The sequence below is a fragment of the Gopherus evgoodei genome, chromosome 8, assembly GCF_007399415.2.
Source record: "Gopherus evgoodei ecotype Sinaloan lineage chromosome 8, rGopEvg1_v1.p, whole genome shotgun sequence".
NCBI classification, from domain to species: domain Eukaryota; kingdom Metazoa; phylum Chordata; order Testudines; family Testudinidae; genus Gopherus; species Gopherus evgoodei.
Window position 1 is genome coordinate 49,334,937 of NC_044329.1, and position 12,889 is coordinate 49,347,825.

At 46.0% G+C, this 12,889-nt stretch overlaps 1 protein-coding gene across 1 annotated transcript in view; it reads left to right on the forward strand.

The window, feature by feature from the left end:
• RXRG (retinoid X receptor gamma) overlaps positions 1-12,432 on the forward strand; it is a 53,390-nt gene extending 40,958 nt beyond the window's left edge. Inside the window, exons 5-10 of the mRNA XM_030572615.1 lie at positions 2,383-2,543; positions 4,047-4,176; positions 5,863-5,995; positions 6,472-6,563; positions 10,332-10,437; positions 12,055-12,432. Coding sequence (XP_030428475.1) covers positions 2,383-2,543; positions 4,047-4,176; positions 5,863-5,995; positions 6,472-6,563; positions 10,332-10,437; positions 12,055-12,202 — 770 coding nt within the window. The 3' untranslated portion in view covers positions 12,203-12,432. The remainder of the gene's footprint in view (positions 1-2,382; positions 2,544-4,046; positions 4,177-5,862; positions 5,996-6,471; positions 6,564-10,331; positions 10,438-12,054) is intronic.
• The last annotated feature ends 457 nt before the right edge of the window (positions 12,433-12,889 follow it).

Consider the following 12,889-nt stretch of genomic DNA (forward strand, 5'->3'; position numbering starts at 1 on the left):
ATAATTCAAATAATGCTTGGCTGAGCACTCAGATTTTGAGGTATTTTTCAAAGCCATCCTGGTCCAATGAGCATTTTGAGGGTCATCCATTATCAGGCACTTTAGTGGAAATATCCTTGGGCAACTTTTCCCTTTACACACAGGGAGACCTTCAGATGCTTCCAAGGAGATCTTTCCTGACACACTGGACCACGTGGTGTCGGATTTAAGCCATGTTTAGAGCTGATGCATCAGGACAGACATGATGAAAATTAACACTGAGTGACAACCATAGAAACAGACCAGACTCTGCAATAGTCTTTGGGAAGCCCCATCTCTTAGCATCTCCTAGAGTGAGGTGGGAGAATATCAGAAAAGAGAACCCCTACTTCTCATGTTTGGATTCTGTGGTGCTTTTATGTTAAGAATAAAATAGACATGCATACGAAGTGCAGTGGGAGTAACTTATACCTGTGGCATTACACTGTTATCAGACCCAGCAAGAGAAAGCGAGTAGGTCTGTAGAGGAAGACTGTCTTTATTGGCTGAATTCACAGAGTAGTTCAGCCTGGACATAACCTAATCACGAGGGAGTGAGATGCATGTCTCTGCCCAAGAGAGCTGACAGCCAAAGGAGCCAGAAACCTGAGAGTGGGTTCCCTTGCTGAATCACTAGGGGGAAATACATGTGCAGTCGCCCTCAGCTGAGAGATGGAATTCATTTTTCATAAGATGGATATTCATGGAGCACCTCCTTTCCCACGTTTCTTCACAAGCCTCACCTTCTCCTTGGCAGTCACTCCTGGGATTTCTGGTGGCCCTGTGAATGGGATCCCTAGAGAGCTGTTTGAGAACCGCTGCTGTCCATGCTAATGCTCACTCAGTACAATGTTTGTGAGATGATATAATTATCTAGAAATAAATTTTCCCATTTTCTGCCAGTTTCATTTATAGATTCCAAGGCCAACAGGAGCCATTGTGATAATCTGGTCTGATATCCTGTATAACACAGGCCAGAGACCTGCCCCCACAATAATCCTAGAGCAGATCTTTTAGAAAAATTGCCAGTGATAGACAATCCACCACAACCCTTAGTAAATTGTCACAGTGGTAAATTACTCTAAGCATTAAAAATGTACAGCATATTTCCAATCTGGATGACACTGGTCCTAGCAGCGGGTCTCCCTGCATCACACGTTTTGGAGCTAAGGCCCCAAATTTCAGGGATGTTCAGTGCAGCTCACTAGAGATAAGCCATGGGCAAAATCTGAACATGGATCTGCTCTTCTCTAAAGTTGTGAGTTGTTCAGTATTGGGTCTTATCCTTAGCTGTTGTGTAAATTAGTGTGTAATGGCAGGTGTGGCAATTTAAATCCAGAAAGAGAGACATGTAAACAGGCGGGATGAATCTGTATTAGCATTAGCGGCTAAATTAAGTGAAAAGTGATGTGTTGCTTAGCTCATGCTGTCACCTTTACTTGCCAGGTTTGATGAGTGTATTGTTTGCTGAGCTACAGTAAACACGTAACATATGTTTGTGGGTTGCAGTCTCAACCTACTTCACTCTATTCAGTGACCAAGTTGCTCTTTGACTGCTAAAGGTTGAGCCCCACTCTTTTAAATGATGGATTCCAAGTGCCTGACGTACTGCAACCAACTGAGGCAGTTGCTCTGACAAACTTCCCCATTGGATCCTTGACATTTGCAAATGCATCATCTTCTGCTTTTGCTCCATGAAGGGTGTCCGGCTGCTGCTCTCACACTGCCCCGCAGGAATAGCAGCGTGTCACTTCTCGAACAATTGCTTTTTTGTGACTTTTGTGGACTGCTTTTCCAATGCAACGTTCTAGTGAACAGCGATGGCCCCAAGCGAGAGTCATTTAGCTGAACTCTCCCCTATCCTCCCAACCCGAACAACTTTGAGGTTTTAGATAAAATTGGGTCTTCCGTTCAAATCATGCCTGGCTTGGGGTTTGCAAAACCAAATCCGGATATGATGCAGTCTTGCCAAATTAAAACCTCTCTTGGTTCTGACCACCAAAAGAGCTTGATTGAGCGGTGCCCAGCACATTGCACAGTCATTCTAAACCATTGCAAGGCAAGTGTAACACACCACCCATGTCAGAATGGTCATATTTTGCGGTTGTGTTGCACTGGTGTTAATGATGACACAAGATGCATGGTAATGATCAGTCAAGCCCATAAAGTCTGCTTCCAGTATTACCATGTCAACAGAGCCTTGCATCTTGCTGCCTCTGTTTTGTTTCCTATCCTCCTCACCAAGATCCTCAGTAGCGGGCGGGGCTTTATCCAAGGGATCAATCCCCCTGCTGTTGCTGAGTTAGAAAGATGGGAAGCATTCCCAGGTTCCCGCATGGTACAGAGGACTGTTCTGTGTTCCAGCTGTGCAAGAGGAGAGACAGAGAAGCCGAGAGCGCAGCGAGAATGAAGCCGAGTCCACGAGCAATGGCAATGAGGATATGCCTGTGGAGAGGATTTTAGAAGCAGAACTGGCTGTTGAACCAAAAACGGAATCGTACAGCGACATGAATGCTGAGAACTCGGTAAGTGTCTGCTTCAGTCAGGCCTTTGCATGCGGGTCAGGTTCAGTGAAGCCACTTGCAGCTTGTGATGGCAGCATTCTACCCTGTATTTACAATTGACAATAGATAACTGATTGATGGGGCTGCATATCCAGGAAGGAACCACTGCTGAGAGTGAGACAGGCATCTTGTTTGTGGCAGCTCCAGATCAAAGCAACGTGATTGTTAATTGATTCTGGGATCTGCAACAGAGTCACTTTCCAATGGCCATTAGTAAGCTGCTGTGGCTGACAGACTGTTTAGTAGGACTGGCTAAAAATTCAAGTTTCTCAATGGAAGTTTTCATTAAAAATTTGAATTCTGATAAAAAAAATGGCAGAAATTTTCCAAGAAGGTTTTTACAGAATCATCCACAGTCATTGACCAGCTATTTACAAAAAATCATGTGGAAAGAAAGTCGCAAACCACAGGTGTGAATTTTCCCCCCTGTTTTTTCAACCAACTCAGCATTCAATAATGAGTAAGGCCGATCTTGAAGACTTCCAGGCTCTGGTGCGCCCTGCTGGTCTGGGCACTGCAGTGTCTGGAGCACAGGTGTTCTGTTAAATTGGATCTGTGAGGTAATGGGTGGAATTTGGATGAAAAGTGTCTGATTTTATTGACTCATTTTTCTGAGTAGAACAGGACAGTTGAGCTTGTTCAGCCAGTGGCCAGGACTGCCAATGGTGGAGTGAAATGGACGGTATGGTGAGAACTAGACTGAGATTCAGTGTCTTATTTCACAAAGGACACTGAACAAACAGGGAACATTTTGTAATCAGCAACTAAACTTTGGCTGGATTTGAACTAGCACCCTAGAAATGTAGGTAATAAAGAGGCTTGGAAGGATTCAATTTTTATCAATGTCAATAAAGGTTAATTTTGCCCCCCCCCCCCCATGCACAAATATTTCCATCGACGATTATCAAAATTTCAGCTTGGCAAAGGAAGGAAAAAGCTGCTTGAAAACTTTAGAGTTTCATTTAAGGATATTTACGTAGTATATTTTGACATGTGATGTTGACAATTTGTGTTTTAACAGTTATAAAGCTTTAACTTTTTATATCAGTACTGACTATATTAAATAATTATTGTCTAACCCCTCCTCATTGTCTGATGCCCCATAATTTACTGTAACTTTGAAAATTTAAATAGATAAAAACTGGAAAAAATGCTTGTAACCCATAAGTTTGCGCAACTGCGAAAATTTAAATAGATAAAAATAATAAAAAATGGTTACAAATAAACATTATTATGAGTCAGAATTATAAAAAATAAAAATCGCATCCTGCCAAGCCTAGCAATAAATCAGAATGTTAAATGCACATTTTGAATTGTAACTGGCAAAAGATTTGATCACCTGTATAGTGATTCTGAGTAATATTAACCTGACACAATATTGGCTGCAGGGAACAAGATTATTGTCACTGATTTGCTGAAATTCTCAGTGGCACATTCTCTCTCTTTATATCATTCCTTTCTTAGACAAATGACCCTGTCACTAATATATGCCATGCAGCGGACAAGCAGCTCTTCACCTTAGTTGAATGGGCCAAGCGAATCCCCCACTTCTCAGAGCTGACACTGGAAGACCAAGTGATTCTTCTGCGGGCAGGTAAAATTCTTTGGTTCCCAGCATCCCCAAATGCTCTTGTTTATCTGAATCTTGCATTATTCCTTTGTTTCTTCCTACTGCATCCTGGAGATGTCTGCTGATTTCTTGGCCCCTTGGGGTGCTTTGGTATGTCACAAAGTTATCCTCGGGCTGCCACCAGGGGGTGGCTCTAGACATTTTACCGCCCCAAGCACGGAGGGTCCTCTGGTACTGCGACTTCGGCGGACCTCCCTCAGGCGTGCCTGCAGGAGGTCCACTGAAGCCGTGGAACCAGCGGACCCTCCGCAGGCACGCCTGCAGGAGGTCCACCGAAGCCACGGGACCAGTGGACCCTCTGCAGGCAAGCCTCCGCAGGCACCCTGCCTGCCGCCCTAGCAGCGACAGGCAGAGCGCCCCCCGTGGCTTGCCGCCCTAGGCACATGCTTGGAGCGCTGGTGCCTGGAGCCGCCCTGGCTGCCACCTAGTGGCTTTGTCCTGGGGAACAAAATAATTGTGGTAAGACGCTGCACCAAACACCATGGTGACAGTATCCTCATGTTCTGGTGTCAGTGGCCTCATGTATTGGTGCTATATAGCAATATTGCAAGGTCCATAATAAAACAGGGGCTCTTTGATTGTGCCATGAGCCAAACTGGCAGAGCTTGGAAAACTGGGCCTTAGCAAAGAACCACCAGCCTTGGGGCTAGTGGTGCAGGCATTATGAGGTGCTAAAGGGGTGTGCAAAGGCTCTGATCCAAAGCCCATTGGAGTCTTCCCATTGATTTCAGGGGCTTTGAATCGGGCCCCAGTAACTTATTAATGTCATCTGGGAAAGACCGGCTGCTAACAGAATATGCCTCAGTCCTTCTCTTTCTTGTTCATGAAAGTGTACTTTGTTTGGTTATTGGAGTTACAGAATGTGTCCTTCTCCTGTACAAAAAAACAGCTTCTAGTACAAGGGTAAGAGAAAACTGGAGGGACACTATTTTAGGAAGAAGCAGATTTTTTTTTCCAGGCGTTTTCTGTTGTTGCTTCTGTGTTTTCTGGGCTGTTGGGAAACCTGCCCCTGTCCCCTCCTGGCTGCCCTTTCGCCAGCCATTGGGCTCAGAAATCATGAGTCGGATTCCCCCTGCACCGTCACCGTGAAAGCCATTGGCTTCACCTGGGTTCTGAGTCATGCGCCTCTCAGGAGATGCCTCCTATCTTCACTTGGGTGTGATCGTTTCAGGGTCCATTTCATCCCTACCTGTGTGCACAGAAATGCTGGCTGCTCAGAGGGGGCTTTGCTTGCCCTGAGGGAGCTGCCGTTCTAGTCCTCTCCTAAGCCTTGGGGGTGGAGAATCTCCTTATCATACTCGTGTCCGTCCCTCCCAACTCCTCTCTGTCAGCCTCCTGGCCTCGCATTGCCCCTTGGGGATTCCCCACAGTCTCCAGCCCCCACATGTCCCAGCATCCTACTCCTCACAGTCCCCCTCACTGCCTGCCCCCAGCTTCCCTTTCAGCCCTTTGTTAATAACACAGGAGGACTGGGATTTCCTAAGATGCCATGGGGCTGAAGACACCTCTCCCATCACATCTCTGCAGAGGGGCTGGTGTAATGGAGCCTGCACTGGTCCCTGCATGCAGCCGTGATTTAAAGGGACAATGCCCTGTGTTTCAGTGGGGAGCTGCTGGCATTGCACATTCACCTGTCTCTTGCTCTTGCAGGTTGGAATGAGCTGCTCATTGCCTCGTTTTCCCATCGCTCGGTGACCGTGCAAGATGGCATCCTGCTCGCCACAGGCTTACACGTGCACCGCAGCAGTGCACACAGTGCCGGCGTGGGCTCCATTTTCGACAGGTATTGCCTCTGTTTCTCTGCCATCCACCTAGAGTGACATCTGTTCCCCTCCATGCAAGGTCATGCCCAAGGGAGATCTGCCACATATTCCTGCTAACATCTCCCCTTGACACTGGGCCTTTGTCCCCAGGTTTTTCACAAGCCACGTACACAGCATTGCCCCCATGTCATCTCCATGGTCCCCCTCATAATAAAGATAATAGCAGCTTCCATTCCAAGCTAGATCACCATGTTTCTTAGGCTCCTATTCAGCTGTTGCTAATGCAGACCCCACAGCTGGGCCATGTCTGATGCACCAGCCTAGAGAATGATTATGCCTATAAACCTGTAATCTCACAAGAGTCATCTGAGTGCATTGCCAGCGCTGATCTATGGAGCATTCCACCCTAGATCTCCATGGTGTTGCATTTAATGCTAGATGCAAACCTTGCCATCCATACGGTCTCTGTCTGTCTGCTTGTGTCTCCGATGTGCAGAGTTCTGACAGAATTAGTGTCTAAAATGAAAGACATGCAGATGGATAAATCTGAGCTGGGATGCCTGCGAGCCATTGTCCTGTTTAACCCGGGTAAGTCTTGGTGGTAATGGATGCTTCAAGGCTCTTTCAGGTACCACCTTCAAAGACCCCTCTAATAATTCTTATTGGCATTCAGCAACATCCAGGGGAGATGCTTTCTGGATTATTATGCATCCTCTTATTGTTATGGTCATTCATACTATGCTGTGTCTGTGAGTGTGTCCCACCACAAGGTGTGCGTTCACCATTACCATCTACTAGGAGGAAGGTCAGACTCTCTCAAGGGTGCAGGAATATATCACCCTCTAGTGGCTAAATATAGTGCATATGCTACTGCTCTGATTTCTTTAGAGCGTGTTAAGATCACATTGCCATCTGGCTGCTGCAACCTCCAGGAGATGTAAGCCCTAATATGACTAGACAAAAGTGAGTGTTACTGATCCATGAGAGGACCTTCCCTCTTATCCCATGACTGTGTACTTTGCTTAAGAGGCTTTGTTGAGGAACCTTGTCAAAGGCTTTCTGATCGTCCAAGTACACTATATCCACTGGATCATTCTTGGCCACATGTTTCTTGACTCCCTCAAAAAATTCTGATAGATTGGTAAGTTAAGGCTAAGATTTAGTCGTGGGTATTTTTAGTAAAAGTCATGGACAGGTGTGACGGAGTCCCAGGGGAGCCAACTGAGGTCACTCAATTAAGGTGCACTGCAAAGAATGGGGCAGACAATGCCCAAAACTGGTAGATATTCCAACACTTAGATTTACCAAGCCAGCACAAAACAGCTTCTATAATACCTCACTGGTTACCCAGAAGCCAACAACAGTTCCCATAAAGTAACTAATGCTTAGGCCTCCACCCAAACACCCAAGTCAAATATGATGAGGATTACTGAAAATCTTATTTATTATTTTAAAAAGTTCTACCAATCCCAAAGGATTGGACACATTACCTACCAGGTTAATGAAGATTTCAGATCTTACCCAAATACATGCTTATAACCAATTTTTATTAACTAAAATTTATTAAAAAAGAAAAGAGAGTGAATATTGGTTAAAAGATCAAGTATCAGAGGGGTAGCCGTGTTAGTCTGGATCTGTAAAAGCAGCAAAGAGTCCTGTGGCACCTTATAGACTAACAAACGTAGTTAGTCTATAAGGTGCCACAGGATTCTTTGCTGGTTAAACGATCATTATACATACAGACATGAGTTCAATTAAAACCCAGCAGGCAATTCATCGTGCGGTTCTCCTGATTATCATAAACTGAACTATTGATATTTCTAATAATAAAATACCCCCATTACTAGGGTGACCAGACAGCAAGTGTGAAAAATCGGGACGGGGGTGTGGGGTAATAGAAGCCTATATAAAGAAAAGACCCCAAAATTGGGACTGTCCCTATCCAATTGGGACATTTGGTCACCCTACCCATTACTATTACCTGTATGTTCCTAATAACAGGGGTCCCCTCCCCCAGAGGGGTATACTCAGTGCAAGAGGATATCATGACATCACCTGAAAAGAGGGTCCCAACTATGGGATTATTTCCCTTTTCTCCATCTTTATGTTCTCCTTCCCCAAGACTTTCCTCCTCCTCAACAGCACAGAGGCTGTCAGACTGGGGATGGGACTGTTCTACTGTGACCCTGAAAGTCTCCTCTGTGTACATATCTGTCTCCCTTAGCTCCTCCAGTTCAACCACTCTGGTCTCCAGAGCCTGTACTAGGTCTCTGAGGGCCATGAGCTGCTTGCATTGAATACACACACACCCCACCTGCCCACAAGGCAGATATCATACCTGCTGCATTCAGCGCAATACACTGGATAGCCCACTCTGCTGCTGGATGTCTCCCTGCAGTCTTTGTACTCTTGCAGGGATTTGTTTTGTTTTTGGGGATGGGCATTGGCCCAACCTTACAGTATGTTTATTATGTGTATCTGCCTCTCTAAACTCCCATTTGCTAGCTCCAGTGGTTGCTCAGGAGCTGGCTTTTTAACCCCTGTATTGCTGACAAAAACAAGCATCTAGTCCTGAAAATCTGGAAAAATGTTGTGTCCTGGGTTACCAGATGCCTGGAAAGAATATGCTTAAGTCTCAGTATCAATGAATCACTGTAGTAGCCTTATGAGCGACATACATATAGCTTCATCGAATCTGTAAAGAAAAAGACCTAATCATTACCAGGTTTACAATGGTGCCAGGCAGGGCCAGTGCAACCATTTAGGTGACCTAGGCGATCGCCTAGGGCGCTAGGATTTGGGGGGCACCATTTTCTTTGGCAGCGACTGCGGCGGCTGGATCTTCAGCCACCCCAATCGCAGCTGGCATTTAGGTGGAGGGTGGGGAGTTGCTGCAAGGGGGAGTGCCTCGGGTCGGAGGGGGGGAGCTGCAAGGGGGAGGGGACACCTCAGGGTCGGAGTCCAGGGCGGGGAGAGGGCACAAGGTGGAAGTTTTGCCTAGGGCACAAAACATCCTTGCACTGACCCTGGTGCCAGGCCCACACTCAGAAAAGGGTCGATGCCTGAATCATGGCCCCACTCCTCTCTGCCTCTTCCTCCTCCCACCCCCATGTGAGCGGCAGGCAGGGCCTCAGGGGGAAGAGGCCAAGCGGGGATGGGGCCTCAGAACGGAGTGGGGGGCGGGGCCCACAAAAGGGTAATCCAACCCTGGAACTAATCATTGACAAAGAGCAAGTCCTGGCCCTGGGTGAAATCTAGCTTGTGCCCTACCTCAGTAGTGCATCCGAAGTGTTGCTCAGAAAGGAACCTTTCCATGATATTGCACATTCTGTAGCTGTGGAAGAGGAGGCCAAATTCCATGCCAGGGTACTGGGAATTCGGTAGGTAGCACTCTTACCTTCCTTTCATGCAATAGCTCACCAAGCTAGAGTGGGGTCCTACTGTGCTAGGTGCTGTATGTGTACACATGGCAGAGCTGAGACTATAGAGAGACAGGAGGAGAACCAGAGAGTTGTCCAAGGTTGCAGATCCAGGTATGGAAGCCACCTCTCATCACTGTCAGTTCAGTGCTTTCTCCATCAGACCACAGTTCTCCCCCCAGTGTGGTGGCCGAGGTACTGTGCTACTGGAATTGTTGCCCTCTGTCCCCTTGGCCATCTCCGTATCCGGTAACAGAACCAACTGTGCTACCTGCAGAGACCAGTTATGTCCACTTGCAGGCTCTGTTGGAGCAGCACAGGGCAGCGTGGGTTGGGCTCATCACTTTGGAAATTACAGCCATACTTCAGAGCACTTCACATTCCAGAGCAACTGCTATTTTGTATGGAAAAGAATGGCAGGTTCAGTCCCCAAACCAATAAAGATCATTTCAGCGTGATGGGGAATAGATAGACAGATATTATCTTTGTGTGTGTACACAAATATATGTAATATGCTAAAATCTACATAAAAAGAACATGATTTAGGGTACAAAAGGGAAGCACTTGAAAGTTAGGAAATATCCGATTTACAGTTTTTCACACACAGCTTTGATTCTGTCGGCTGTGCGTGGAATGAGGCAGTATGAGATCATATCATTAAAGACTGTATCATAATGCACACTCAGAGACTGTCCCTAACTCTGTGTTTATGCAACACCTAACATCCTGGGGAAGCTGTTAGGTGCCACTGTAAAATATGACAGATAATGTTAATGAAGAAAGTCTGCCGGAGAGGAGAGACTGCTGCCAGCTCACAGGAGCTGTCTCCAGCTCCTTCCTAGTGATTGATCATCTTGTTCAGCTGTGAACCAAACGAAGTATGAAACGTCAACTCTGCAATGATTTCCTTCTTGTTTTGGGTTTCTCCCTGGTCCAGATGCCAAGGGCTTATCCAGTCCCTTCGAGGTGGAGTCCCTACGAGAAAAGGTCTATGCCACGCTCGAAGCATATACAAAGCAGAAGTACCCTGAACAACCTGGAAGGTAAATATTGAGTAGCAGAGTGCTGCATCTCTGTCTCTAGCAGACACATGTGGCACGTTCCCTGGGGGGTGTGGATTAGTGAGATTTGCACCAATCACAGTTCCGAAGCAATTCTTTGTTCCTCCTTTTCTAGGAGTGCAGGAATCTGTAAAGAGCTGGCTAGAAAATGTTTTTTCCCTGCTGGAAATTTGGATGAACAGTAAACATTGTTCCGTTTCACCAACACTTTCAGTAGAATAAAATGACTTTGTGTCAGCAAAATTGCAGCCCCAAACTGGAGAATTTTTGGCTGAAAACCAAAAAAAAGTCTGGTTTTGGCTGAAATTTGTTGTTTCTCTGATGAAAAATCATAGCTGGTTCAAGGAAAGAAGACATTTCTGTAACCCACCTGATCCTATCTCTGGTCCTCTACACTAGCAGTGTCCTCTTGCCACTACAGGAGCCCATTGCAATTCGTTCTCCTGGGTTGTACAACACTACCCTCTCCTGGCTAGTTTCTAGAAATGCCAGCGCACATAACAGATCATATTGCTATTTAAGCTGCCTAAGAAGCAAGGTGCAGCCAACATTGTGATTTTTGGCTACAGATTTGTGTGCTACAGACAGGAAGTGGGACATGGATAAAGGTCAGTCAGCTGTAAATGTGGCCACGTTTGGTCCATAATACAAAGGAAGCGGGTGGGCAGAGGAGGTTGATAATAGGCTATGAAGGTTTTTAGGGTCTATCCATTTTTAAACAGAGTTCCACAATGATTTCAGTGGCATGTTTTAGCTGTAGATCACTAGTTTAAGCCCTGGCTGGGGGAGACTCCAAACTCTTTTTGGCCTTAGAGGTTTGAAAATGTGGGATAAAAATGTCTCCCTCTTTTGTTCTCCAAAGACATGCCGGTTTTTACCATCCAGTTGTCCCCATGTATCCTGTTCAGCTGCTGGAATTTTGCCCCAAATGTTCCAAATAAAGAGAGGGGTTTGTAGCGCTTTTAACACAGATGTTCAAAATAGTGTTTCATTTTGAAATTTCACTATTTAAAAAAATGGTGAAAAGCACCTGAACCAAAAAACCCAAGAAAAAACAACCAAATCATTTCAGGTCAGAAAAAAGGTATTATTTGAGGTGCCTCCCTCCCCCACCAATTTAGGAGAGAGAAACTGAAAAAAAAAATCAGTTTCTTGTTTGAACTTAACTGAATTTTGCTCCTGGATTTTTCAGTTCAGCCCTTGAAATGGAAAAAAATCAGTTATTTGCTCAGTTCTGTTTAGCAGTGTGGGGGATAATCCTGCATTGACAGGGATACAGTGCTATGACTGTACAGGTACATGTAGAAGAGGCAGTGTGAGCTAATAGATAGGGCACTGGATGGGAATCAGGAGCCATGGATTCTGTTCTTGGCTCTGCTACTGACCTTGAGTAAAAGGCTTCACCTCTTTGTTTCCTTTCCTTCACAGATCTTGTCTATTTAGATTGTAAGCGCTTCAGAGCAGGCGCTGCCCCTTACCGTGAGTTTGTACAGCCCCCGCACAATGGTGCCTTGATCTTGGTTACGCTCTACTGGAATAATAATGATAATAGTCCTTTCCCATCTCTAACTTCTGTGATTCCATGGCCTATTCCTCCAGATTTGCCAAACTCCTCCTCCGGCTGCCGGCGCTGAGATCCATTGGGCTGAAATGCCTCGAGCACCTCTTCTTCTTCAAGCTAATCGGGGACACGCCCATCGACACCTTTCTCATGGAGATGCTCGAGACCCCACTCCAGATCACCTGACCCTGTTGCTGGGAGGGAGATGGTAGAGGACAGTTTAGGATATCGTGGACCCACATCAGCTCCTGCCCAGTCTCCTTGCCCCTGCCCTGTGCTGCGACAGCTTGTAATCAGGAGAGAGGCTTTATAAACCCTCAGATCTTTTTAGGTGAGAATATTTGTACAGAGACAAATTGACTCATAAGATCCTCTCCTTGCCAGCTGTGGAATCGCTGCAGTTTATCAGAGCGCTAACAAGATCCTTCCCCCCTGTACATGTAATTGGTTTAAATTATTTTTTCACTCGCAATAAAAGCAAAAAAATGAATTAAAATAATATATAAGAGATCGGCCTGCATCAGAGCCGAGAGTGTGTCATTCTATCACACTGGGATGCATTTAGCATAGAGTTTGGGAGAGGGAAGGGGCTGGATAACCCAGGGGCTTAGGCATGGGCTAGATTGGAAGCAGCACACTAGGAAACAGTTACTGATGTGGTCCAATGGCTAGCACGCCAGGCTAGGATTCTGGGGATGTAGGTTTTGTTCCTAGCTCTACTACCAACTTGCTGTAGAACCTTGTCTACCTCCATTTCCCCACCCACACTTTGTCTAGTTTGTAAGATCTTTGGGATGTGTGTGTGGGGCCTAGCCCCAGGAGATTCTGAGCTTGGCTGGGGGCTCCAGGCCTTGTTTGCTGCCATCACAACTT